At 44.9% G+C, this 27,947-nt stretch overlaps 1 protein-coding gene across 7 annotated transcripts in view; it reads left to right on the forward strand.

The window, feature by feature from the left end:
- The first annotated feature begins 5,171 nt into the window (after positions 1–5,171).
- Positions 5,172–27,947, forward strand: part of LOC125154520 (integrin alpha-D-like) — a 30,267-nt gene continuing 7,491 nt past the window's right edge. For 2 of the 7 annotated variants that reach the window (XM_047838920.1, XM_047838922.1), the window contains exons 1-26: positions 5,172–5,324; positions 7,077–7,182; positions 9,946–10,049; positions 10,182–10,252; positions 10,378–10,492; positions 13,783–13,913; positions 14,574–14,719; positions 16,180–16,333; positions 16,430–16,580; positions 16,777–16,850; positions 18,153–18,282; positions 18,399–18,541; positions 18,693–18,833; positions 18,927–19,136; positions 19,837–19,967; positions 20,086–20,243; positions 21,129–21,283; positions 21,542–21,673; positions 22,495–22,568; positions 22,799–22,940; positions 24,441–24,554; positions 24,668–24,747; positions 24,848–24,931; positions 27,226–27,304; positions 27,468–27,575; positions 27,684–27,761. In XM_047838920.1, the coding sequence (XP_047694876.1) occupies positions 5,267–5,324; positions 7,077–7,182; positions 9,946–10,049; positions 10,182–10,252; positions 10,378–10,492; positions 13,783–13,913; positions 14,574–14,719; positions 16,180–16,333; positions 16,430–16,580; positions 16,777–16,850; positions 18,153–18,282; positions 18,399–18,541; positions 18,693–18,833; positions 18,927–19,136; positions 19,837–19,967; positions 20,086–20,243; positions 21,129–21,283; positions 21,542–21,673; positions 22,495–22,568; positions 22,799–22,940; positions 24,441–24,554; positions 24,668–24,747; positions 24,848–24,931; positions 27,226–27,304; positions 27,468–27,575; positions 27,684–27,761 (3,069 nt within the window). In that variant the 5' untranslated portion in view covers positions 5,172–5,266. Of the gene's footprint in view, positions 5,325–7,076; positions 7,183–9,945; positions 10,050–10,181; positions 10,253–10,363; positions 10,493–13,782; positions 13,914–14,573; positions 14,720–16,179; positions 16,334–16,429; positions 16,581–16,776; positions 16,851–18,152; positions 18,283–18,398; positions 18,542–18,692; positions 18,834–18,926; positions 19,137–19,836; positions 19,968–20,085; positions 20,244–21,128; positions 21,284–21,541; positions 21,674–22,494; positions 22,569–22,798; positions 22,941–24,440; positions 24,555–24,667; positions 24,748–24,847; positions 24,932–27,225; positions 27,305–27,467; positions 27,576–27,683; positions 27,762–27,947 lie in introns of those variants that run through there. The other 5 variants (XR_007147818.1, XM_047838923.1, XM_047838924.1 and 2 more) reach the window with 5 other exon arrangements.

Below are 27,947 nucleotides of genomic sequence, written 5' to 3' on the forward strand. Positions count from 1 at the left end.
GCATTGGGATGTCTTCCTTCTTTGGTCTTTTAAATATAAGATATAACTCACTGGGTTGGGAAATGAGGCCAACATCTGGAGTTTCTTTCCAGATTAAATCTTAAATAAGACTCTAGGAGTCCTCAGAAGTTAATATATAATCCAATCTACCCCTAAACCACCCCCTTGAGTAATTTGTGTATGGTTAATAGGTGAGAGATGTTTGGTATTGCCCTTTTGTCTTTCACAACAGTGTTCAAAGTTTTATTTTACCTTTTAAAAATGTTTATTTATTTTTGAGAGAGAGAGAGAGGGGCAGAGAGAAGTGGACAGAAGATCCAAAGCAGGCTCTGTGCTGACAGCAGAGAGCCTGATGTGGGGCTTGAACTCATGAACCATGAGATCATGACCTGAGCTGAAGTTTGATGCTTAACCGACTGAGCCCTGCAGGTACCCTCTAAGTTTCATTTTAAAGGTGTTTAATAAAGCATGCCAAAATGTTCATAATGGTAAAGCAGTATTACGATAATTATTGTGGTCAATGTTAGCACCCAAACTATAATAGCTCTATAAATTTTGTCTATTCACAGGCTGTTTATAATTTCCATAGAATGCCACAGATGGTAAATAGCATATTTAATTTAAACTTTGCCAGTTCAATAATGGGCTTTATCAGGTTTTGGTCAATTATGAATTGAACATAAGTTGTCAATCTGTATTTCAAATTTGCAATGGGTATGATATAACCCACAGCACTGACTGCTTCAAATATTATTACTTAATGTTGTGTACTAATTATGCCAATTATTTTGTTTGGGGGAGAATTAACCCTCAGAAACTAAGTTCATCTTTGCCGGCAATTTATTTAACTGTGGGAATTTCACAAGCCAATAACATGCAGGATAATGTCTCTTAATAAGTCATTAAAGAAATAACACACTGCAGGGGTGCCTTGGTGGCCCAGTCTGTTAAACACCCAACTCCTGATTTTAGCTCAGGTCATAATCTTAGTTTGGGGGATTGAGCCCCACACTGGGCTCTGTGCTGACAGCACAGAGCCTGCTTGGGATTCTCTCTCTCTCTTTCTTTCATTCCCTTCCCTGCTCATTCTCTCTCTCTCTCTCTCAAAATAGATAAACATTAAAAAAAAAAAGAAATAACATACTCCAAACCAATGATGGATTTGTCACACTATTGTTCCAGGTGAGGGGAGATGAAAGGAGTAGAATCCAAGTTTAGTTGTGGTGTGTCTTTATAGAGTTGATAATCAGCAGAGACAGTTTAGCCAACCAAGAACTGATGTCCAGCTGCCAGTGCGAAAGTAAAATTCCCTGGTTACTACAGCATGTTGATAGGAAAAGATGCCAAGGTGTAGGTGGGCAAGATGATCTCCTTCACAGAGTTGCTGCATGGCTTTCACCATTGCTAGTTTTACCATGGCAGGAGTTAATTTCCCCAAGGTCTTCAGAAGGCTATTCAGATCAGTAAATTGTAGCCTTGCTCAGACTAAATACTCATGGATATCCCTCACAAACTCTTGGTATTTGTAGTTTAAATGTCCCCTTCTGAGAGTTGCTTCTTCATATATATTTTTAAATATAATTTGTTGTCAAATTGGCTTCCACACAACACCCAGTGCTCATTCCAACAAATGCCCTCCTCAATGACCATCACCCACTTTCCCTTCTTCCCCACCCCATCAACCCTTAGTTTGTTCTCTGTATTTAAGAGTCTCTTTGGTTTGCCTCCCTCTCTCTGTTACTCTTTTTTCCCCTTCCCTTCCCCCCATGGTCTACTGTTAAGTTTCTCAAGATCCACATGTGAGTGAAAACACATGGTATCTGTCTTTCTCTGACTGATTTATTTCACTTAGCATAACACCCTCCAGTTCCATCCACATTGTTGCGAATGGCATGATTTCATTCTTTCTCATTGACAAGTAGTATTCCATTGTATATATAAAGCACATCTTCTTTACCCATTCATCAGTTGATGGACATTTAGGTGCTTGTTGAAAGCACTGCTATAAACATTGGGGCACATGTGCCCCTATGCATCAGCACTCCTGTATCCCTTGGGTAAATTCCTAGCAGTGCTATTGCTGGGTCATAGGACAATTCTATTTTTAATTTTTTGAGTAATTTCCACACTGTTTTCCAGAGTGGCTGCACCAGTTTGCATTCCCACCAACAGTGCAAAGAAGTTTCCCCTTTCTCCCAACACTTGTTGTTTCTAGTGTTTAATTTCAGCCATTCAGACAGGTTTGAGGTGTTATCTCATCATGGTTTTGATTTATATTTCCCTGATGATACATGATGTTGAGCATCTTTTCATGTGTCCATTTACCATCTAGATGTCTTCTTTGGAAAAGTGTCCATTCATGTCTTCTGCCCATTTCTTAACTGGGTTGTTTTTTGGGTTTTGAGTTTGATAAGTTCTTTATAGACTTTGGGTGCTAACCCTTAGTTAGATATGTCATTTGCCAATATCTTCTCCCATTCTCTAGGCTGCCTTTTAGTTTGGTTGAATGTTACCATGCTGTGCAGAAGCTTTTTATCTTTAAGTATCAATAGTTCATGTTTGCTTTTGTTTCCCTTGCCTTTGATGATGAAAACAACTTCACTTCTAAAAGCAATTTTATTTTGTCTTGGTTATAAACAAGGGGATTTGAAATCATATTAAACCAGTATACAACACATGTGCTTCTCACCCATTTCTGATACATTGGAGGTCCCAACGACCCCTTTCTTGGGTTTAATTTCCTAGAGTAGCTCACAGAACTCGGCAAAACATTTTACTTACCAAATTACAGATTTATTATAAAAGGATATAACTCACATACAGTGAGATGGAAGAGATGCCTAGGGCAAGGTATAGGGAAAGGGCATGAAGCCTTCATGTCCTCTCCAATCATGGCATTCTCCCCAAATCTCCATGTTTTTGCCTACCAGAATTCCGTGCTTTTGGATTTTTATGAAGGCTTCATTACATAGGTGTGATTAATTAAATCATTCATTGCCCATTGATGATTGAACCCAATCTCCAGCCCCTCTCTCCTCCCAGGAAATTGGGGAGGTGGGACTGAAACTTCCAAACCTCTAATCCCATGACTGGCTCTACTGGCAGCCAGTCACATTTTTAAAATAAATATCTATTCATTTTTGAGAGAGAGAGACTGAGTGGGGCAGGGGCAGAGATAGAGGGGTACAGAGGATCTGAAGCGGGCTCTGCGTTGACAGCAGTGAGCCCAATATGGGGTTTGAACTCATAAACCATGAGATCATGATGGAGCTGATGTTAGACATTCAACTAACTGAGCCACTCAGTCACTGTGACCAATTCCCATTTTTAGTTGCTTCCCCAAGGTCCCCTTGTAACATGAGACACTTATATTGTTCTTATAACTTAGGAATTCTAAGAATTTTAGGAGCTCTGTGCCAGAGAAGACAAAGACCAAATATATGTTTATTATAAATTATCATATCAAAAGCTTTAAAAGTTTTACAAAGAGTTGGTGGTTCTGCTAAGTGTGGAACCCCTATTAAGTGCCCTGAAGATACTAGAGTTGAGGAACATCAACCTACAGCAACTGTTGAAGGAAAACTCATTAACAGGCCTAGGAGAAAGATACTTTTGTGGCACTGTGTGGTTTTCATAAGTATTTGAATATCTTTTTGCAATATGCCCTTATTATTGTTGTTGTTTTTTAATGAGTGGAAACTAAACAGAAAAACTTTTGCTGAGACAAGTGATAATAAAATTGAGCAAAATTGGAAATCTTTACAGTTGCTGAAATCAGCGAAATATTAGTTACCCTCAAGCTTTGCTTGGGAAAGGAAGTCCCAAATTAAAGATTATGTATGAAATGTTAATTCATTTGAGATTGTGTCTAAAAGATGAGGTGTGCTATAGATGGAGGACACGAAGATATCTTTACATTTTGTGTTAAGGAAGACCACCAAAAATTATTTTGTGGTTCCAAACACAGAGAGAAGTTCACAGGTTCACAGAACTGATGAGAGGGTGCCGTTTGCTACAGACACCTTAGCACAAGAGGGAGAAGCTTGTTGCTCAACTGTCCTTGACATTCTTTGCAGGAAGTAGGTAAATCAGCCTCAAAGCCAGCAATCATACATAATCTTTGGCCCCATTCCCTGCATCAGTGCCCTTCCCACCATCTACTTAATTTTTTTCTGTATATTAAATATCAACGCAATAAATTGACCTAAAATTTTTGTTTTGAGATGATTTTATATTGTCTATAGTTGACATGTAAACTACATTTTTAGTATTTTAACTGTCACATATATACCTAAAATAACATGCCATAGTTAGGGATTTTGTCATATATTTTAGCCTTCTAATTCTATTCCTGGTACTATACTCAGTACCTTTTTTTCATGTTTTTGAGAAACATGCTTAATTATAGAATATTCAAAACACAAAGAATATTACAGAGAATAAATAACAACCACACATTTATCTATCTTTTCCACATTTAAAAATGTTAAAATATTAAAGTATTAAATATTAAAATATCAAGAGTTGAATGTTAATTTTAACAAATGTCAGAAGTTTCCTCTCCACCTCAAAACTGAGGCAATCACTGTTCTATATCTATCCTTAACAGATTAGTTTTGCCTGTTCATGTGAAACGAATCAAACATTTTGCAGTCTGGTGTCTGATTTCTATTACTTATGACAAAGTTGAGATTCATCCATGTTCTTACACCTATCTGTAGTCTCTTCTCTTTTATTGTTGACTGGTAAGCCCTTTTATGGCTACTAAGCCCATTTACCAGTTTGATTATCCATTTTCCTCTCGATGGAGTCTGGTTTTATAAACAACACTGTAACTCCTGCTACACCCCCAACACTGCTATCTGAGGTGGAGGTCTGCCGTTCTCCAGGCTCACATCCGTGAAGTGGGGGCTCTGTAGCCATCTGTTTCACCCCCTTTCAGTCATATGCACTTTGGTTTCTGGGCTCCAGGGGGGTCCCAGAGTTCCCTGGGTATCAACTGGGTCTCAAGGGATGGGGGAGGGTGGACTTTTGGGAAAGCCAAACCCTGGACAAGGAAGCCAGATCTCTAAAGGTGGTGGCAGTGGGAGAGTATGGGCGATTTTCTCCAAGAGTGTCTTTGGCCTCCTGTCCCTGCCTCTGTTCTATGATTAACCAAAGACTTCCTCACTATGCCCCTCCTTCTGTCACTTGAAGGCCTGAGTCATTATTTTAATTCTCCCCGAGGACACTGAGCATCCTTCAGTGCTCTACTGCTCAGCTCTTCATGCCTCCTTCAATACCCTGCTCAATGATGGCTTTTGGAATTATGCTCCTCTTAGGTGGTAAGTGGGGCCTCAGAGCTGGAAGAGGTCTGGGCGGGGGCGTCTCTGTCTGATAGGGCATTCTGGGGCTGGTGGTCAGCTCATATAGCTCTGTGGAGGAGGTGAGGCAAGGGAGTGTCTTAGTGTCTAGATTCTGGTGTGGAAAGAGGAATGGCCTGGAATCAGGGGAGGGTCATAACCTGAGCAAAGATGAGATAAGATGGACTCATAGGCTAAGTTTGGGTGGAGAATAAGCTACTTCTCCACATTCCCCAAGGCTTCCCCCCACCTTCTGTCAGGCCCCTGGTGTGTGTGTGTGTGTGTGTGTGTGTGTGTGTGGTGGTATGGTTGACAGGAGTCAGCCTCAGAGCCCCAGGGGGGAAGGCCATAGAAGTCACTAGGGAGGGGAAACTTTGGATATCTCATCCTTGGTCCTTGGTTTTGATTTCAGGTAGGTTGTTCCACGACTGCCAAGAGAATAGTCCAGAAACTGAACCTGTAACAGGATCACATTTCTGTGTCATTTGAAATCATTTGTGTGTCAGTCAAAAATCAGATTCCACACAAAAATCCAGGCTTTCAGCTTCTCTTGAGAAATGGGAAGGTCTGGAGCTCTGAATTCTAGACCCTGGTAATGCTTACCTCCTTTAAAAGGGCCACATGCTCTAAGTGCCCATAATTCCCTGGTACTCACACCACCCACTTCACTCACTGATGTCACCCTCTTGGCCTCTGAGACATTTCAGTCTGAGACTTTTGGCATCACCCTACTTGTCTGGTCATAGGTTCTTTTTTCAGACTCAGAAATAGAATCATCCTTTGAGGAGATTTGGGATGTGAAGCTCCCTTGCATGTGGCCATGGTAGGATTATGGCACCTTCAACATCTGGCCTTTTCCCAGAACCCCAAGATTCAGTTGTTTGGACCTTGCCTGTCACATCCTGGCCTAATGCTTTATATTCTTAGAGCTTCCCTACTTTGGGGTTGGAGTTGACTCCTCAATCCAGAGACAGCTGGGAATTCTAGTAGAAATGGAGAAGAAACCTGCTGTCTGGGAGTGAGAGTTGTGGGAAAAGCCCTTGAAATGTAGGGGGCCTTCCACTGAGGTTTTTGAGCTTAGTCACCAGAGAGGAGAATGTGAAGGATCAGGAGAGTGGGTTGGAATCCTGGCTATACCAGGGACTTCCTGTGCAGTTCTGGGTCAGCCAACAAATAATAATTAGTCACCTGTTAAGGGCCAGGCACTGCCTCAGGCACCAACACAAGATGGTTGCAGTCCTTGTTGTCTTAGAGCCTAGCACCAAGGAAGGGGGGCATGGGAAACACATAAGAATAAATAATTAATCAAAAAATTCTAAGTCTGTTTCCCCATCTGGACCTTAGGGTGGACCATGATGTAATTATTAATGGTGTCCCTTTCATTCTCAGAAGGTCTCAGTTTAGGAAATGAATTGTATTATCATAAGGGACATTCTTGAGCTAACATACCATGAGGTGACAGGCTCAATTTCAGGTTGTACATGTCCTTTGAAATATCCTTGAGGGGGCATTTCTCTGGATTGTTGCCCTTTGTATTGTGGTTTGATTATTGTTGAGGAAGGGAGAGACAGGAGCCACACAGATGGCAAATCAGGAAACAAAAAGAACACCCTTCTCCTGGGAAGATGAGCTGGACTGGGGTGGGCATCAAGATCCCAAAAGTCAGGTATCCAGAGGAGATGAGGCTTCTCTGACTGTTCCTCCCACCCTCACTTCCCTCTCCATATTCCTCAGTCATTGCTTCTTATTATGGGTTCAACTTGGATGTGGAGGAGCCCATGGTCTTTCAAGAGGATGGAGTTAGCTTTGGACAGAGTGTGGCCCAGTTTGGCAGATCGAGGTAAGCCCTGCCCACTCTCCCCACCCTCACCCCTTCAGCCTTCAGGCAAATGGATGAACATGGGTTAGGAGGTACTGGAGGAAGGGCAGCATGGGCAAAGTCTGACACCACTGACACCACTACTACCAACTATTCACGGTTCCAGGAAGGGCCACAAACTCTGGACAAGACACTCCTTCAGGAGGGAGATCTTGAATCTCCTCCAGACAGGTCTCGCTTTGTGGCATGTGACCAGTGTAAGTGACCAGTACAGTTACCCTTGCACTTGTAATAATGTTTTGCAGTCTTCTTGAAATTATTAAGAATTGATCTTAGCATTTGTGTGTGGTCATTAAGATTGATGGGGAAGTGGAGATGTGCTGGAGGCTTGGAGCTTTGGCTCACATGCAGTCTAGCCTTCTGTGGAGTGGTTCTTAGCTTCCTGCTTCCCCACACCTATCCAGTGACCCCTGCTGCCCTCAGCCCCTGGTATGAGTTAGTCAAGGTCAAGGTTGGCTGTGCACAGTTTGCCCAGTCTGTGGGGTTTGCACTGGCCCTGGGAAAATCCCTGTGCCTTGGGGAATTCAACACTAAGTAGCAAACAGGTAAAGACAGGACAGGTAAAGAGGAGGATCATGGGGAGGAAAAAAAAGGGAAAAAAACTTTTTTTCTCCCAGAACAAAAGGCCCACATTTTTATTTCACACTGGGACTGTCAATTATGTACCTCACCCTGCTTCCAGAAACTCACATTCTCAGGTCCCAGCAGCAGGGACCCAAGTTGTTAAAATCCCAATGTGATGCAAGTATAACGGAAATCTGGAGGCATAAGAAGGAAGAGATCAAACCCAGGAGGGAATTCTAGGAAGGCTTCACAGAGGAGGTCAAGTTGGCAATGAGCCTGAGAATACAAGAAGATTTAATTGGCCAAGAAGTAGCATATTGAGGTCACTGAGTTCTAAAAGCACATCCATCCCCCTTCCTCACCCAGCTGGCAGGCTGGGGCATGGAAGAAAATGCCAGATGTCAGAGTTATGGTTTTTTTTTTTTTTTTTGGTTTGTTTGTTTATTTTGAAATATACAGGGCAAAAACTGAAGTGCCCAATCTTGGAAGGTCCAACTCAATAAATTTTTCATATGTGTATACCCAGGTAGCTGCCGCCTGGATCCAGGTACAGAACATCCTCAGGTCCACTCCCCTGGATTCCCTTAGGCCTTTTCTGATCACTCAAAATCCAACAAATTCAAAGATAGCCACTGTCCCACTTCCATCACCATCGGTTACACACACACACACACACACACACACACACACACATCTATAAACTATTGATTGACTGCTGTTCACCAGTATTTACAAAAAAGTAAATATATAGACTGGATGACATGCTGATTGCTACAAAGCTATTGTTTTTCCTGTTGTCTGTTGAAACACAACCCAAACACTGAAAAGACCAAGCCTATGAATCAGGAATAGATAGGGTAAAGAAAAACATGTAGATGAAAAGTTTGCTCATCCATTTATGCCAGCAGGTCCCAAACTGCTACATCTCTAACCATCTATTTAGGTTTTCATCAGCAAGTGTTAGACCCACAAGGATCTCAGCTTTCCATAAAGGAATAGCTTTCTAGAAGGAAGATTTAAATGTTAACCTAATGTGGTTTGCCTGGCTAATTAGTTAAAAACACACAAATATTTGTCTAGTTTTCTCATCTGAGTGGAGAGATTATTGGCAGAGATAACATTTTTTTAAAATTAAAAAATTCTCTCCTCTCAAAAGGTTTTATAAATAAATTTTTGCACTTATATGACTGTAGATATTGATATGGAGTCTGATGCTTTTGCTTTAAGTTGTCCAACTCAAATTGCTTATGTTATATTTAAATTATCCAATTAATTACAGAATAATCTTTTTGTTTTGATACTTTATGGCTTAAAATTTTTCCATGTAGGGGTGCCTGGCTGACTCAGTCAGCTAAGCATCCGAGTTTGGCTAAGGAGATGATCTCACAGTTTGTGGCTTAGAGCCACACATTCAGCTTTGTGCTGACAGCACGGAACATGCTTGGGATTCTGTCTCCCCTCCCCTCTGCCCCTCCCCAGCTCATTCATGCTCTCTCTCTTTCAAAAATAAATAACCTTTAATTTTTTTCCAGGGTACCTGTTGGATTGAGCACTGGGTGTTGTATGGAAACCAATTTGACAATAAGTTATATTTAATATAAAAAAATTCTTTTGGGGCGCCTGGGTGGCTCAGTCGGTTAAGTGTCCGACTTCAGCTTAGGTCACGATCTCACGGTCCGTGAGTTCGAGCCCCGCGTTGGGCTCTGGGCTGATGATGGCCCAGAGCCTGGAGCCTGCTTCCGATTCTGTGTCTCTCTCTCTCTCTGACCCTCCCCCGTTCATGCTCTGCCTCTCTCTGTCTCAAAAATAAATAAACGTTAAAAAAATTTTTTTTAATTCTTTTTTTTCCATGTAACTTGAGGTGATCTATTTCTTGGGTGGCTCAGAATGATGGTACCCCAGAAACAAAATGCACTTACTCATGGCTGGAAAATGTTTTTCTTTTGAATATATTTATTTTTGGTTAATGTTAAAAAACAGCACTCAAACCATTTGTATAAATAAAATGAAGCTCTCCTTTTTGAATAGCCTCATGAGTGGCAAATGCCAAGAGCTTCCCTCTCAAACTCTCACTTCCTTGTTACATGGTGATACTTCCTCACCTGAAGCGCCCTGTGTCCTTACCCCTCATACAACTATATGTCATGCTTGTGTCTCCAGACTCGTGGTGGGAGCCCCCCTGGAGGTGGTGGCGGTCAACCGGACAGGACGGTTGTATGACTGTGCAGCTGCCACTGGCCTATGTCAACCTATATCACTGCACAGTGAGTGACTCCACCTGGGAATTGGGGCCCTCAATCCTCCTGTACAAGAATGTCTCTCCTTGGCCTCTAGTCCTGATTCTCCCCCCAAATGAAGGTGTGCCCATGAGTATGATCATGTGTATCTGCCCTCAGCACCACCAGAGGCCGTGAACATGTCCCTGGGCCTGTCCCTGGCAGCCTCCACCAATCGCTCCTGGCTGCTGGTGAGTTTCTCTGGGTCATAGAAGGGTCACAAGGGCAGGATCAGGGGCCAGAGGAGGCTTGGGCTGGGGGAGAAGAATATGGAGAATTCTGGGGCCCCTTTGCTCACACAGGTCTCTGCCTCTAGGCCTGCGGCCCAACCATGCACAGAGCCTGTGGGGAGAATATGTATGCAGAAGGCTTTTGCTTCCTGTTGGGCTCCCACCTGCAGACCATTCGGACAGTGCCTGCTGCCCTGCCAAGTAGGTCCCTTTAGAGACAGCATTTCTGTTTTATACACATACTGGCACAGAGGAGTGGGCAGAGCCTGAGACTATGGTCTTGGCTTCCTGTGCTCATGGCATCTTCCCAGAGGCCTCAGTGAGCCCAAGAAGGTCTGGGAACATGGTCTGGCCTTGTAAGAAGGGCAGCTTACAACAGGTTCTCTAAGCTGGTCGAGGGGAAAAGGTTTGGATGAGGCGGAAGGGAGCTTCAGCGTGCTGGCAACAGGAGACATGAGGACCTCACAGTTGCCAACAGGTGCAGAGATGCTTCTTGGGCTTTCAAAGGAAAGGCCTTGGATGGTCGAAAATGTGGTGAGGATGATAGATCCAGGGATCCAAGTATGAGGCCATTCCTTATCACTCACTGATGAGTTTCTAAAGGGAGCAAACGTTAGGGCCATGGAAAATGTGATGCACATTTTGTTGCTGATGTCTTCCACAGAGAGTGGTGCCAGGGACACTGAACATCATCTCTCTGAGAGTCATTCTGAATAAGTCTGTCTTCTGTGTCCTTGGGCAAGTGACCTAATTCCCTGGTTTTCATTTCCTCTTTGGTCAACTGTGTCTTAATAATCGAGGTGGTTATGAGGATTAAAAGATTATATATATATATATATATATATATATATATATATGTACACACACTTAGACCTCTGCCTGGCACATAATATGTGACTACTGTTATGACTGATATTCTAGCTAGCTAGAACCATGTGCTTAGACCAGGAGGAAGATACAGGTAAACTCTTTTCTCTGTGGCATCAGAAGAGATACTGGGCTCCAAGTGAGAGCCAGGGGCACTCGAGGTGCTGACTGAGAGCAATGGTTTGGACTAGAGAAGCCATGATACCAGGCATGGTGGGATTTTAGGGAAAGGTGAAATAGCAGCAGAAACACCTCTCAATCAAACTGTGAGAGCAGAGTCTACAGAGGGGACAGAGAGAGTGGAGAAGGGGTGTCCAGGATCTTGGGGGTGCCAAGAACTGCCTTGGATGTCTGTGCAGTCAAAATAGAGGATGTGGCATTTCAGCACTAGGACATAACTCCTTTATTCTAGATGTCTCCATGGCTCATGAGATGGGATGCTTGTTGAAAATGCAACTTAGGCACATAAGCCTGGTGTAAGCAAGGCAAGTTTGAGTAGAGGATGAAGGGACTGCATGCCAGACAGTGCTGGATGTGTGATGTGCATTTTTATTGCATCCTCATAGTTTCTGGTTGGTAGACAGGATGATCCCTGTCTCACAAGCAAGAAAACTGAGTCTTAGAGAGCTGAGTTCCCACTGTTTGGAAGTAACAAAGCTCAGAGATGAAACCAACCTTTCCTGATGTTAACCTGTCTTTTCTCAGGCAGTGCTCAGCTATAGCCTGGTGCCTGCTGTTGGGAGCCCAGTGGATATAATAAAAGGAACAAAGAACATAAGTGATATTGTGAGGGAACTTGCCACTGGGCTGGCCTGAGAGAGGATATGGTGGGTGGTTTTGTGGTCCAGCTAACAAGTGCACACAAGTGAAAGATGTGGGGACAGGGAACTTCATCTACCCAGCTGTTGGAAGATAACAGGTGAGAAGGGGAGCACCTTAGGGCTTCTTGGCCAGCCATGTGGAGGGCTGAATTTTCTGGTCAAGGAAGCAGAGAGGAAAGTGATCTTCCATTTCTTTTCAGCATGGGTGAAGCACCAGCTGGTTGAATAGGCGAGATGGGGGAGGTGTGGGGAGTGAGGAGAAAGTATTTTTGTTTCAGTGGCAGGAGGCCAGCTGCCACAGTTCAGCATCATGCCTCATTGCTGTCTGTGGTGGCCTGATCTCTTACCACACTGAGAGCAACACAGGATGTGGGGTACTGGTGGAGGCACCAACTGTGTCCTTTACACAAGCCACACACTTTATGTGAGTTTGGGGTTGGTCTGAAATGTCTTATTTGTTCATGGGTATAAGGTGTGCCTTTACCCTGTGTGGACTCCATGAAGGCAGGGATGGTATCTTTTCTAAAACTATGGACTTAGACCAGATTTCCTGAGAAATGAACTCTGTGTCTCATTTGGGAATATTCTCAGCAGCAATACTTCTGAGAGCATGAAGGAAGCAGGACTCATTAGAGAAAGAGGGTGGACTGTGATGGATCAGAACAGAGGCTTCAGCCAACTCAGAGAAGCTTGGAACATGACTGCATGCAGGTTGCCCCCAGGAGCAGGAGGTGTAACTGTGGGCAACTCCTGATGCTTAGTTATCAGCTGGGAGCCATCAACAGCCAACTACCTGCAGCTGATAATAAGCACCTCCGTCCTGATAGGGGGTGTGTCTTGGTGGCACAACTTAGCATCCATGCAGGTGTGTTTTTGGGCCTGAAACAATGCCTGGCACATGGTGATGATGGTGATAGGAGCTAACCTTTATGGGGGGCCAGGACCAATCTTAAGCATTTTATACACATATTACTTTTTATCCTAGTCCATGTGTTAGGCACTATTATTATCTCCATTTTACAGATGGGGAAAACTGAAGCCCAGTGAAGTTACATAACTTGCTTGAATTGACCACTAGTAGATGCAAGAGCTGGGATTTGAGCCCAGGCATGCTCAGAATACACACTCTGAATCACTTTCATAAATTGCTTTCCCCTGTGCTCTACAACATTCCTAGAGTGTGTATTCAATAAATATTTGTTGACTAAGTGAATGAGGAGCCCACCTTGTCTCTGTCCTTTCCTTCCTCCTCCATGTTCTAGGCCTTGTGGAAGGTGGGAAGCAATAGGGACCCTGATGAGGGGGAAGGGGCTTGGGCAACAGATTTTTCTTTTGTGGTTAGAATGCTTTTTAAAATAAAGTTTTAATTTTAATTACAGTATAGTTAGCACACAGTGTTATATTAGTTTCAGATGTACAAAATAGTGATTCAACAATTCCATGTATCACCTGGTGCTCATCATGACAAGTGTGCTCCTTAATCCCCATCACTTATTTCACCCATCCACCACTCACCTCCCTCCTGGTAACCAAGAGTTTGTCCTCTATAGTTAAAAGTCTGTTTCTTGTTTGCCTCTCTCTTTGTGTTTCTCTCTCTCTCTCTCTCTCTCTCTTTCTCTCTCTCTTTGTTTGGTTGGTTGGTTTCTTAAATTTTGGGCAGTGGAGGGTGCTGGAAACTTGGTGGGAATTGATTCCTAATCCAGGAATGACACTGTAAGTCTGTGGAGCAGAAAGGGTTTCTGGGTCCTGGGAGATGGCTGAGCCCCACACTAGCATCTCTGATTCCTTCCTCCTTCTCTACAGAGTGTCCAAGTCAAGAGATGGACATTGTCTTCCTGATTGATGGCTCTGGAAGTATTGACCAAAGGGACTTTAAGCAGATGAAGGACTTTGTCATAGCTGTGATGGGACAGTTTGAGGGCACCAACACACTGGTGAAGATTGGGTCCCTGAGACCTGGGGAGTGCTGGGGTGGTGGTGGCTGCCTTTGGGAAAGGCCAACCTAGGAGGAGGCCTGGCATTGCTGGGGGTGGGCTCAGTGGACCTATGCCATGATAAGGCTAAGGTCTCAGTGCAGGGCTGATTTGTGCCCTTACCTGAGGAAATTCCCCTGTGACATTTAATATCTCTTTATATGGCCCAGGAAATATGTTTTTTTTTTTACTGTTAAAAAGCATTGAAAGGATTGCAAAAATAGTTTTGCTATGAAATTAGACTGAAGATACCTTGGCCAAATACTTAATGATTTCTTTGTTGTGTTTTCCATGCAACTCATGATTTCTCTTATTTTATTTCTCACTAATTAGTGTACATGTGTGTATGAATTCTTGAGAAGTGAGGAAATATAGCCTACAAGTTTATTTCATATGTTATGAAAGTTTTTAAAAAATCTTATTTTAACAAATATTGCAGTATTTCCAAAGTATGAAAGAAGCATTATTTGGTTTTGATTTCCTAGTTTTTTTGGGGCCAATTTCCTCCTGGGTTTTAGCCTCAAAAAATACATGGCAATTGTAAATCCAAAATTATTCCAAAATAAAAGTTAATTTAAAAATAACTCCTGAGACCCAGGGCCTTCCTCTTGGTCTTTGCAGTTCTCACTCATGCAGTACTCCAACCATCTGGAGATCCACTTCACCTTCACTAAATTCCAGAGAAGCTCAAGCCCTCAGAGCCTCGTGGATCCCATCAGACAACTGAAAGGCCTGACTTTTACAGCCACAGGCATCCTGAAAGTAGTGTAAGTTCTCCCTTCTGCCTCATTTGGACACACTGCCACACCACTTCCTCATGCTGGTCTGCACAGCTCTAGGAAGTTCTGGAGAAAGGGGCTCTAAAGGGGAGTGGAGGGGCTGTCCTCCCTGGAGTGTTCCCCCCGATATAGTGTGGGATTCTTCTGCAGTGTGTTTCCTCTCTGCCGGCCTTGGATTGGCTAGATTCTGACTCCACCTGGGGCAGCAGAGACATAAGCTTTGGTTCAGACAATCAGAGTTCTCATTCTGGCTCCCTGCTGATAACCTGGGCAACACTGGAAGTTACTGAATATAAGTCTCAGTAAACTGTCAAATAAGGATAAACGTACATCTTGGTTGTAAGGATTACATGAGATCTGATGCATGAGGTGCTTCTGAACATGAAGTGCTGGACAAGTGGTTAGAGTTTTATCCAGAAAATGGTGCGCCCCTTTTTGACATCCCTGGCAGAGAGTCAGGAATTGTTGCCAAGTGTGTTCTGCCTGTCTCCTCACTCACATCCCTCTACCCCAACATCCTCATTTATGTGAGTTCTCTGCATTAACTGGGTGCTTACCATGTGCCTGTCCAGCATTGGGTGCTAGGCAGACCATGAAGAAATGGCTTAGGTGGTGGGGCCAGAACAGAAGATGTGGCTCTTCTGGGAAAGAACTGGGTGAATGTCTGGGATCTTTGACTTGTGCACCCCAGGGTACCACTCTAGGGGTGGTGCTGGAGAAATGCTGAACAAGGCATTCCCCTACCAACTTTGCTCCCCAAAGTGCAAGAGCTACCAAGGCTTTTTAAGCCCATAACTAGAATAGTGTCATTTCCATTTCATGCTACTGATTAAAACAAGTCACAGGTCAGATTCAATATGGGAAGGGAATCAGATGTGGCACACTGGGGCCAACATTGAAGATGAGCTATGGCACAATTCTTATTCTCATATTCCACGAAGACAAGCAGAGGTTCAGGGAGGTAAAGCAATTGACCAAGTGTCTGAATCCAAAGCTCCTACTCCGAACCACACTGTCTCCTGGAAATGAGGTTCCATAATGGCAGGATTTTTAGAACAAGACATAGGAGTACATTTATTATTGTTCTTAATAATCATTGTATGGCTTTCATAAAGGGCTGAGACTATTTATTTTCTTTAAGTTTTCATTTATTTTTGAGAGAGAGAAAGAGAGAGATTGAGAGAGATTGGTTAGGCTGTTAGTGCAGAGTTCCATGTGGGGCTCCAACTCATGAGATGTGAGATCATGACCTCAGCCAAAGTCTGACACCAAACAAACTGAGCCACTGAGGCACCCGTAGCTGAAGCATTTTCTTAACATTTTTCCTGGTAAAGTCAAAGGGTACCAGAACACCAAAGTCTCCCCAGATGACCTTCTAGAGCTGCAAATGATTTCTTTTCAAAATCAGTTTCATCTCAGGAGAGCCAACTCCCTTTCTTCCTTGACAGGAAAGAACTGTTTCATAGTAGGAATGGTGCCCGTGAAAGTGCCAAGAAGATTCTCATTGTCATCACAGATGGGCAGAAATACAAAGACCCCCTGGAATACAGTGATGTCATGCCCCTGGCAGAGAAAGCTGGCATCATTCGCTATGCCATTGGGGTACGTCCTCTTCCTCGTGGCTCTCTCAGACTGAGACTGCATCTCACGCATGCAGAAAGGCTGGTGGGCTCTTCCTCAGCTGCCTCTCTGCCACAGGTGGGAGATGCTTTCCAGGAACCCACTGCCAGGGAGGAGCTGAACACCATTGGCTCAGTGCCCTCTCAGGATCACGTGTTCAAGGTGGACAACTTTGCAGCACTCAGCAGCATCCAGAAGCAGCTGCAGGAGAAGATCTTTGCAGTGGAGGGTAAATACAGGGCAAGCTTGGGTCTTGGAATCCAAAGGTTCCCACCCCGATTGTTCCCTACAGTTCTGAGGGTCCATCCCTATTCACATGTCACCCAAAATTGTGCCCCAGAACCTGAGACCCAGACTCATTCTTCTCCTTCTAAGTCCTTGTGGTCTCATGGTCCCCAGAGCCTAAGTGACCTGTTTTCCCACAGGAACCCAGTCGAGGACAAGTAGCTCCTTCCAGCATGAGATGTCACAAGAAGGCTTCAGTTCAGTGCTCACCATGGTAGGTGGAGCATATGCTTGATAAACAGGTCTCAGGCACCAATCCTGGGCCAGCCCTGTGCTGGGTCCTGGGACCCAGAAGTAAATAAGAAGGAGATCCTGTCCTCAAGGTCACTGTCCGTTTAGAGAGAGACATATAGGCAGTGTATGTAGGTGCTAGGAGCACGGCAGAGAACAGGATAGCCAAGGTTCCTGCTCTCACACAGAGCACATATACAGTGGGAGGAGACAATAAACACAAACAAAAGATCCTCAGATTATGCTCAGTGTTAGAAGAGAGCAAGAGAGATGATCAGAGGAGGCCTGAGGAATAACAACTGAGGGTGAATGATGAGAAAGGGATAGGTGTGGGAAAATCTGGGGAGAGATTGCTCCAGGGAGAGGAAAAGGCAAGTGCAAAGGTCCTGAAGCATGAACAAGGTTACTGCCCTAGAGAGATGAAAGGGACAGCATAGCTGGAGCAGGGTGAGTGAGGGGCAGCATGGAAGGAGTGGGTGGAGAGATGGGAAAGGCCAGATCATGCAGACCAAAGAAATGACAAAATAGCATGACTTATGTGAAAGCAGATGTGTGTTAAAAATATCCAGAGGGATTTTCTTCAAAAGAGTTTTGGGGGTGAGTTGGAGGGACATAGAAATGAATCGAGGTTGGTAATGAATTGATCGTTGAACCTGGGTACTTATGAGTTCATTGTGCATTTCTTTCTACTTTTGTATATGTTCTAAATTATCTATAATCAAAAGTTTAGAAAGGCAATAAACAAGGTATGCAGAGTAGGAAACACCTATTACTCCCCGAGGGAGCCAAGGAAGACCTCACAGAGAAGGTGGCTTTGAGGATGACTCTTCCCAAGAGAGGAGTTGCGTCTCAGAAAGAGAGGAGAGGTGTCCAGGTCAAACACTTGGTGTGTTCAAAGCATAGAGCAACTGCACAGGTTTGTCTGGGGAGGACCTGAGATACCATCCTCAGGGTCTTGGTGACAGGGAGCCATCTTGGGTTGCCAGCTGGGTAATGACTATATATTTGGTCTGAGGAAACCTAACACTGAGGAGGGTGGAGCAGAGAAGAACACAATAGGAGGCAGAAAGGGCAGTGGGTGAGAAGAGCTGGGACTTACTGGAGCAGCGGCACTGGGGATGGACTGAGAGAGACATTAGGAGTCAGGGATTGAAGCTGCTGGACAGGACTGGGGAAGGAAAAGAGAATTCCAAATAATGAGTGGAGTTGGTAGCAGGCATTGCTTTGGAATAGGCTGCCTTGTTTTGACTCAAAACTGCTTAGCCCTGGAATCCTTTCCTCCCAGGATGGACCAGTTCTGGGGGCTGTGGGGAGCTTCAGCTGGTCTGGAGGTGCCTTCCTATACCCCCAAAATATGAGCCCCACTTTCATCAGTGTGTCTCAAGAGAACGTGGACATGAGGGACTCTTACCTGGGTGAGAAAAAGCTGTGGTTGGGGGCACAGGCGGGAGGAGATGAGCTGCCTGGAAAGGGCAGGAGCTTAAGGGATGGGGAGGAAGATTTTGTGCTGAGGCCTGCCCCCCCACCCCAGGTTACTCCACTGAGCTGGCCTTTTGGAAGGGGGTGAAGAGCCTGATCCTGGGGGCTCCCCGCCATCAGCATACTGGGAAGGTTGTCCTCTTCACCCGGGAGTCCGGACAATGGAAGCCAAAGGCTGAAGTTGCAGGGACCCAGGTTGGGTGTAGAGGAATCCAGAGTGGACCATGAGGGTGGCAGGGTGTCCAAGGATGGAGAGGGAGGAGATGAAGGGGTTTGGGGGACCACGGGATAAGGTTCTGGTGGCAGGGGGCAGGCAGGCAGGGTGACTTCACGCTCTGCCCTCCAGATTGGCTCCTACTTTGGGGCCTCCCTCTGTACTGTGGATGTGGATAGAGATGGTAGCTCTGACCTTGTCCTCATTGGGGCTCCACACTACTACAAGCCGGCGTGGGGGGGCCAGGTGTCCGTGTGCCACTTGCCCCAGGGGGTGAGTGTCTGATGAGACCTGGGATGGGTGGGGCCTGGGAGTGGGGTGGAGGGGTTGTCTGGGTTGGGGCATGACACTGGTTTTGTTCTGCAGAGGGCTAGGTGGCAGTGTGAGGTCATTCTCTGTGGGGAGCAGGGCCACCCCTGGGGCCGCTTTGGGGCAGCCTTGACAGTGCTGGGGGATGCGAATGGGGACAAACTGACAGACGTCGCCATCGGTGCCCCAGGAGAGCAAGAAAACCGGGGTGCTGTCTACCTATTTCATGGAACCTCAGAACTGGGCATCAGGCCCTCCCACAGCCAGGTGAGGCCCCTCTCTGAAGCCTCTTCCAGTTCCACCTCCTTTCCCATGTCTTAGATGTGCCTGATGGCCCTGTGCCTCTTGTCATGGACCTTAGTAGTAGCTATTCTCCTTTTAGGGGTTTATTGCCATGAATTTCACCAGGCCCAGCTAAGTGCAAATTATCTCTCTTTTGTCCTTTGGCTCCAAACAGACTCCAATCTGTTGTGGGCAGTTTAGTGGGTAAGAGATTGCAGGCCCTGGTCAAATGCCTGGCCAGTCATGTCAGCTGTGTTGCCTTAGGCAGTGACGATTTAACCTCTGTGAGCCTCAGTTCCCCTCTATGAAACATTAAATGATAAACTCCATAGGCTTCTTGTAAAGATGACTCAATAGAGTACTAAGTACTCTGTTCATCAAATATTTATGAAGGAAGATACACGTGATGAGTAAATTAACCTATTGTATTTCTATTGCTATGCTTTAATTTTGTCATTAGCCTGTACCCTCACATGAATTGGACCAAAGGAGCTTGCCTCTCTCTGTCTGAGATCCCTGGGGTCTCACTACACTTGCTTTCCACTCCTCCCCCTTCATTTCTCCCTTTCAATTTTTCCATTCAGTTCTACTTTCATTCACTGTATTCTCCTTTCCAAATCTTTATTCTCAAACCTTTCAAATGACCTTCCCTTGACTTCCACTTCTCCTTTCCCTCTTTGGCCAGCGGATTGCAAGCTCCCAGCTCTCTCCCACACTCCAGTATTTCGGACAGTCGCTGAGTGGGGGTCAGGACCTCACCCAGGATGGACTAGTGGACCTGGCTGTGGGGGCCCGGGGACAGGTGCTGCTGCTCAGGTGATAACTCCCCACATCCCACCCTTTCCCTCTGTGTGTCCAGTTCAAAAGCTGCCCCCTCCCTTGTTCTCCTCCCCAAGGTCAGAGTCAGGTCCTCAGCCCCTCTTTGCACCCTCAGGAGTCAGCCAGTGCTGAATGTGGGGGTGACTATGAGATTCATGCCCTCGGAGGTGGCAAAGGCTGTGTACCAGTGCTGGGAAGAGGTGCCCACCACTCTGGAAGCTGGAAATGCCACAGTCTGTCTCACTATCCACAAAATTTCACTGGACCAGTTAGGTGAGTTTCTTCCTAGTGAATCTAGCCCCTTACCCCATAAAGGTTCCCACCCTATCGTCAGGAGAGAATGGGCCCAGGAATCCAAATACCACCTCCACATCCACCCAGCTGCCAGTGTTGGAAACCTGGGTCCCTTTTCTCCCCCTCTCCCCACACCCAGGCCATAGGTTCTATCTCCAGGATACATCTGCCCATTTCTCCCCACTGGCCCCAGCCACCTCCTACCTTTCCTACCTATACTTTGAGCTGTTCCCATGTCTGTTTTTTGCAGCTCCCACCCTATCTCCATAGAGAAACTATAGGGATTGTTCCTAAAATGCAAATCTAGTTTCCTTACTTTCCTGCTTAACACCCTTCAACCACTTTCTTCTTGCATTTAGAGAGACCAAAATCCTTCCCTACAATGTCCTTGCTGACTTTGCTCCTCTCTGCCCTTCCAAACTCACCTCATCCCACTCTCCCTTTTTGTAAATGTGCCATCCTCTCTCTCCCTTCTGGTCTTAGCCACCATTCTCATGGTCTGGGATTTTCTCTTCCCCATTCTTCACCAACCCCTGCTCATCCTCCAGGTCAGAGATCAGACAAGGCCCACCCAGGGAGGCACCTCTGACGTCCAGCAAGCCCTCCTTGGTACAACTGAGGATCCCACTGTTGAGTTGATCATGGTGTGACATTAAGTCCTACATGCTCATCTCTTTTCCTAGACTGTGAGCTTGGGGCTATATTTCTCTATCTCCTTCTCTACCTCTATCCCCAGCACCTGTTACATCTCATGACCCATAGAAAGTGCGCAGCAAATATTTATTGCACGAATAAAAAAAAAAAAACATAGAACTTCAGAGGTTCTCTTTGACTTTTCGTCTTCTGTTTCCCATTCTGCTCCAGGTGATGTCCAAAGCTCTGTCAGGTATGATCTGGCATTGGACCCAAGCCGCCTGATTTCTCGTGCCATTTTTGATGAGACCAAGAACAGGACTTTGTCTCGAAGAAAAACCCTGGGGCTGGGGGATTACTGTGAAACCATTAAGCTGCTTTTACCAGTAAGGACTTTGGGTTCTGGGAAAGGTGGGGGGAGAAGGAGCCCAAGGATAATCTCTGGCATCTCTGCTGCCTGTCGGGTGAGGTGGAAAGGGTGGGGAGAGTGGGGCCTGAGAGAGGAAAGTTGAGGCCAGAGTACCTGGCTGAACAGCTTGCACAGAATTCTGACTGGACAGCAGGAAATGGATGCAGTTGAGAAGGGCCAGTGGTGGAAAGTAAGGAGAAGGATAGTGGGGCTTTGAAAGCCTATTCTCCCTCAGGACTGTGTGGAGGACGTGTTGAGTCCCATCATCCTACACTTCAACTTCTCCCTGGCTGGGGAGCCCATCCCCTCATCTCAGAACCTTCGCCCTGTGCTGGCTGTGGGCTCACGTGACCTCTTCACTGCTTCTGTGAGTCTTCTGACAAAATCCCAGGGATGTACTGATTTTCACTGTATCTCTGTGTGCTTCAAAACCTATTTTGGTTCCCAACCACATCAAGTCCAAATTGCCTCCACCCAGTTACCAAGGCCCAGCCTAGCTAAGACCCTTACACGTGTCCCAGCTGGTGCCCACTTTATCTCAATATAAACTCTCTGGTTCTCATTTTTCAAATCCTTCCCAACTTTTCTCATTCCTACTTCTGTTCCTTTTTCCATGTGGTATCTCCTACTTGGAAAACATTTCCTTCTCTCCACCCCAAAGATCTTCTCTAGTCCCCAAAGCTCCAGTCTTATCTTCCACTCTTTTGGAAACCACATTCAGCATCTATCACTTCTCTGGCTTCCTATTACTTCATGGTGATACCAATGTTACATGACTGGAATCATAGCAATCTGCATCTATTTTTGTGGGTCCTTTAGAATTGTGGGTTCCATAAGTACAAGAACCATGTCTAATTCACCTGTAGTTTCCAGTTTTTCTAACTCCCTACCCACCCCCTTATTGTTACTTAACAATGTTGAATAATTGTTCCAATGTGAGTTGGATTTAACTCCTCAACTAAATTCTGTGCCCCTTGAAACCAAAGTTCTTATCATTCTTTTATATTCTAACTGCCCCTTCCCTACTGCCCCACTTCTTGTCAGTGTCTAGCACACTGTTGGGTGCAGAGTGGGTGTTCAGTAATACTCAATAATGAGCATTACTCATTATTAGGAGGAGTGCTCCTAATGAGGGGAATGAAGAAAGGTTGAGACATGGATGGGAAGAGATATTCTGTTTTGCTGCAGCTCCCCTTTGAGAAGAACTGTGGACAAGATCACCTCTGTGAAGGAGACCTGAGTGTCAGTCTCATCTCCTCAGGGTGAGCTCTATCTGCTTTCATTTCTAGACACTTGAGCTTTTGGGTCTCCCATCCTCATAGGATGAGATGTACTTTTGTTTCCCTTTGGCTCTCCTTCTAACAAAGAAATTTTGATCGGAGTGTTCTCAGCCAATAGTTCATGAGTTCCCACAGTCCCACGCCTACCCCCTATCCAATTCCAACTCATTTCCAATGGAGCCTCTTTTTCAGTTTTGTCCTTCCTCCTCCAGCCTGCAGACCCTGGTGGTAGGGAGCTCCTTGGAGCTTAATGTGACAGTGACTCTCTGGAATGAAGGTGAGGATTCCTATGGAACTGTGATCAACTTCTACTATCCAGCAGGGCTGTCCTATCGACGAGTGTTAGGAACCCAGGTAAATAGCTCCCTTGGGCTCCAGTTGCTGGGATCTCTTCCCTGCTCTGGGTTATAGTAGTTTTCTTTTAATTCTTCTCTGGTGAAATATAAACACACACACACACACACACACACACACACACACACACACACACAGAGTTCCAGAGTCAGAGAGGGATGGAGGGAGGGAGGAAGGGAAATAGAGTGAGAAGTGCATAAAGCTTATGTATAATGAATAATATTAATGAAATGTCTATGTAATTAGCATCAGGTCAAGAAATAATACACTGCTGGCACCCCCAGATGTCCTCCCTGTGCCTTTCCTTATAACCTCACTCTCTCCCTGAAGGTAATCACTAAAGTATATTAGGAACTGATGATCACAGTAAGAATAGTGATTGCCGTTTCTTAGATAAAACCAGTGAGTTTTTGCCAATATTTGAAATTTATATGAATGGAAACATGTTATATGTTCTCTTGTGTATTTATTCATTTCTTCAACATATGTTTGTGAAATTCATCCATGTTGTTCCTTGTGGCTGTAAAACACTTTTATTGCTATTTGGAATCCCTTTGTATGACTGTACCACAACTTATTTACCCATTTCACAATTGATGGTCATTTGAGTTGTTCTCTGATATTGGCCATGACTATTCTTGAGCATGTATCTTGGTACACATATGCATAATATTTGGAAGATGTATGTCAGTTATGGAATTTCTGAATCATTGAGTATGCATATTTTCAATTATAATAAGTAAAGTCAAACCATTTCCACCTATTTGCACTTCCATCACCTGTGGCTTTCCATCCACTCCAACACTTGGCATTGTCAGACTTTAAAATTTTTGTCTACCTGTTGATACCTCCTTGAAGTTTTAATTTACATTTATTTAATGAAGTTGAGCAAATTTTAATCATTTCCTGGTCATTTTGATTTCTTCTTTTAGGAAGTGCTTGTCCAAGTCTTTTCCTTATTTTTCTACTGAGTTGTCCATAGTTTTCTAGTTGTTAAGAGCTCTTTAATATTCTTGTTACTAATACTTTTCCAGTTATATGTATTAAGTATATTTTACAGTCCTGTTCCCAGTCTTTTCAGTCTCTGTATATTGTCTCTTGATGAGCCAAATGTCTTAATTTGATTGTGGTTGAATTTTATCAAATATTTTCCTTTGTCTTTTTTTTTTTTTAATGTGTGGATCTTGTCTGAAATGCTTCCCTACTCCAAGGTTATGAAGATAATCCCCTGTATTATCTTTTAAAAGCTTTATAATTGTGCCTTTTCACATTAAGAATTTTTATCTAGCTGGAATATTTTAATGTATGGAGTGAGGTAGGGATCCAATGTGTTTTGCTCTTTTGTTTGTTTTATTTTGTTTTGAATAGGCCGATTTTCCTAAGACCATTTTTTGAAAAGTCTGTCCTTTTCCCTACTGTTCTGCAATGCCCCACTGTTATATATCTAGCCCACATATGCGCATGGGTAACATATTTGAATTTCTTTTCCTCCTCTGGAAGCAACCACACCAGCGCCCACTGCGACTGGAATGTGAGGCAGCGCCCACAGGGAATGAGAGCCTGAGGAGCAGCAACTGTAGCATCAACCATCCCATCTTCCACGAGGGCACTAAGGTGAATGCTTCCCCCCAAATCCTCATCACTCTGCTCCTTTGTCCTTACCCATTTTCTTCCCTCACTCCCCCATGACTTTCCTTATCCCCATTCTTTCATTCTTTTCCTCTCAGGGCACCTTCCTAATCACATTTGATGTCTCCTACAAGGCCACCCTAGGAGACAAGTTGTTTCTGAGGGCCAATGTAAGCAGGTGAGTCCAGGTGTATCCCTCACTCTTCCATCTCATGCCCCAGTCAGAGATTTCTCTCTTGGATTCCTTCCCAACTGGGCTCCCCCCCCTCTCTCTCCAGTGAGAATAATAAGCCTACATCCAGCAAGACCACCTTCCAGCTGGAGCTCCCTGTGAAATATGCTGTCTACATGGTGATCAGCAGGTATTTAATACCTGCCCTCCCTTGACCTCTGACTTTCCTCTAAGCCTAGTACCTCCCATGGTTGCCCAGCCTGCTCTTGAAAGGATGGGTATCTAAACTATCCCCTCTGATTCCTCACATGGAAATACTTGTGACCAGCCGTACATTTATCTATAATACCATCTACCATACAGTTCTTGCTTCTTCTCTGATGAATTGGCCTACTATTTGGATGCACATTTGCCACCATTGTGCACTCCTCTCTTTTTCTCTAAGATGGAAGCTTCCTTTAACATGAAGCCAATTCTGGTTTTGGTGCTAGATATGAATGTGCAGAGGTGAAACTAACTAGGTTAAGATTGAGGCTTTTTTAGCACTCTGAAGTGGGGAATATGGTTTGTCACCACACAGAGGAAATAAAAGGTCAGGTTTTCACCAAACCAGAAGGAGAGCAGAGGTGTGAGAAACTGCTGGGAAAGTCTCTAAGAGGCCAAGGCTGCAGCAGGCCACAGGAGAGGCAAGTGCAGGGCTGTTGCTCTCAGTTTTCAAGGTGGGTGGAGGAGCAGGGGCAGGTCAGGCTGGAAGCAGAGCAAAGAGCCCTGAATACCTCACCAAACTCCAGAGGTTTAGTGAGTTGGTCAGAAGCTTATAATATTGCCATGGGACAGAGTTTGCTACTGTTGCTGCTGCTGCTGCTGCTGCTGCTGACACATGAAATTTTAGGGGAACTGGGTTGGGGTGCTGATCAAACAGTGTGTCATTGCCCTTCCAAACTCCGTGTCCTAATTTCCCCTTCTAACCATGGGAGAACAGCGAAACTTATAATTTAAGAGCTTCCAGTTATATATACTTAATGATATGACAGGCATTTTAAATGTACTTGACACGTATCTGCATTCCTTTAATCCTTCGAATAACTCTATGACATAGTTATTGTTAACCACCCTTTTTTAGCAACAAAGAAATCAAGAGGTTAAATAACTTGCCCCTGTCAGTCAGCTGGGAAGTGATAGCACCACGAATCACTCAGATGGTCTGGCTCCAGAGCTTGTGCTCATGCCCATATACTACTGTGCCTCTCCAAGGATTGGGGAAACCGAGTGATTTACTCAAATTTGAAAAGAGAGTTAGAATTGAAGTTTTAAGGTGAAAAAACTGAAGCACAGAGAGAAACATTTGGGATCAGGAGCATAGAGGAGGGCAAACACACTGAGGGAAAAAATAAATTCTAACATTTATGTCATTGCTGCAAACTGCCTCACAACTCTATTACAGGCACTGTTATTAGCATCCTCATTCTAAAGAGGAAGAAACTACAGGGCTCCAGAGAGGTTTAGTAGCTTGCCTTAAATTAGTTGGGTAGGAAGTGGTAGACTGAAATGTGAACCCAGATGGCTTGGCTCCAAAACCTGTGTTCTTAATCATCAAACTGACAGTCACATCTGTGGGAAAACTGGGGGGGGGGAGGGGGGGCATGGAATTTCTGTATGGCTGGCCTGGCTTCTGTACACTAGCTGCTGGTGAAATGTGCGGGTCCCGTTGCTTGTTTGCTTGATTCCACTGAGACCTTAGATGATAACTCTGGAAAGACAGGGATTATGGCTTGTTAACTGTTGTATCTCCAGAGTCAAGCACACAGCCAGTCACAGGGTAAATGTTTACTGAAGAAGGCCATGGATGCATGGATAGATGGACGGAAACCCACCTGCAGCCTGGGACATTTATGTCCGCTCCAGGGTCTTGTGTTCATGCACCATCCTTTTTCACATTTACTTAGCTGCCCCAGGATAGCCACATTTATTTTATTCTTTCCATCTGGAGGGGCTTGCACTGCATTTTTTCCTGAGTGATCCAACCAAGATTCCCTTGAGTCCCCTTAGGCTTTTTTGTTCTGGCAGTGGCCTCTGCAAGCATTACCTAAGGCCAACCACGTACCTACTAGAGGAGAAAGCCATGTGAATGCCTTCTTCTCATGGGAAAGTGTTTAAATGTTATAATAAGTAATGTTTAAGTTGGGCCTTTAAGTGACATTTTCCAGAAGGGGAGTGGTAATTACATTCCAAGCAAAAGAAAGAACTTGAACAAAGTTATGGGAACTTGAAAGAGCCAGGGTATCAGAGGGCAACCTAGCAGTTCTGGGTGACTGGGGCAAAAGTCATGGGAGAAGGGCTGAAGCTGAGTCTGCAGAGGCATGTGGGGACTGTAATTATATCTCTGGGCATTCTTCTGGGCCCACAGAGCCTTTGGAAGATGACTGGGGCAAAAGTGAGGATGGCTCCGTAGCTGTTTCTCACCAACAAGCCCTCTCTCTCCAGGCAGGAAGAATCTACCAAGTACTTCAACTTTTCAACTTCTGGTGAGAAGAGCAAGAAAGAAGCTGAGCATCGTTATCGTGTGAGAAGCCAGGGAGCGTCCATATCTTCCCTCCCATGGTGCTGCTAATGTTTGGAGCTTGTGGAAAAGAGACAGGCAGTGTACCTGAGGGCTAGATCCAGGAAAGGAGTAGGATTGGGGATGCTCTAGGACCACAATAACGTTGTGTCTCAATTTTCTGCAGGTGAATAACCTGAGTCAGCGAGATCTGGCCATCAGCATTCATTTCTGGGTTCCTATCCTGCTGAATGGTGTGGCTGTGTGGGATGTGGCTGTTGTGGCCCCTTCACAGGTGCCTGCTTGCCTTTCCTAATGCTCCGGAGTCTGACCCCACAGTGCCCCACACCGTCTTACCAGTGAAATGTTGGTCATTTTGTGGCTATTTTCTCTCTCTCACTAGAGTCTCCCCTGTGTGTCAGAGAGGGAACCTCCCCAGCATCCTGAATTCCTGACCCAGATTCCAGGGAGTCTTGTACTGGTGAGAAAGACCCTGGATTCCCATTGCAGGACCAGCTGCATATTGGGGTATATAGGGAAATGCACTTGCTGGGTTGCAGATGTATACATATGTCCTATAATTGTTCATCTGTTCTCGACCCCAAGCCTGACAGAGTTTATTTTCTGTCGTTCTTGCCTAAATTAAGACCCTCCTCAACTTCATTCC

This window comes from Prionailurus viverrinus, chromosome E3, assembly GCF_022837055.1.
Source record: "Prionailurus viverrinus isolate Anna chromosome E3, UM_Priviv_1.0, whole genome shotgun sequence".
NCBI lineage: Eukaryota > Metazoa > Chordata > Mammalia > Carnivora > Felidae > Prionailurus > Prionailurus viverrinus.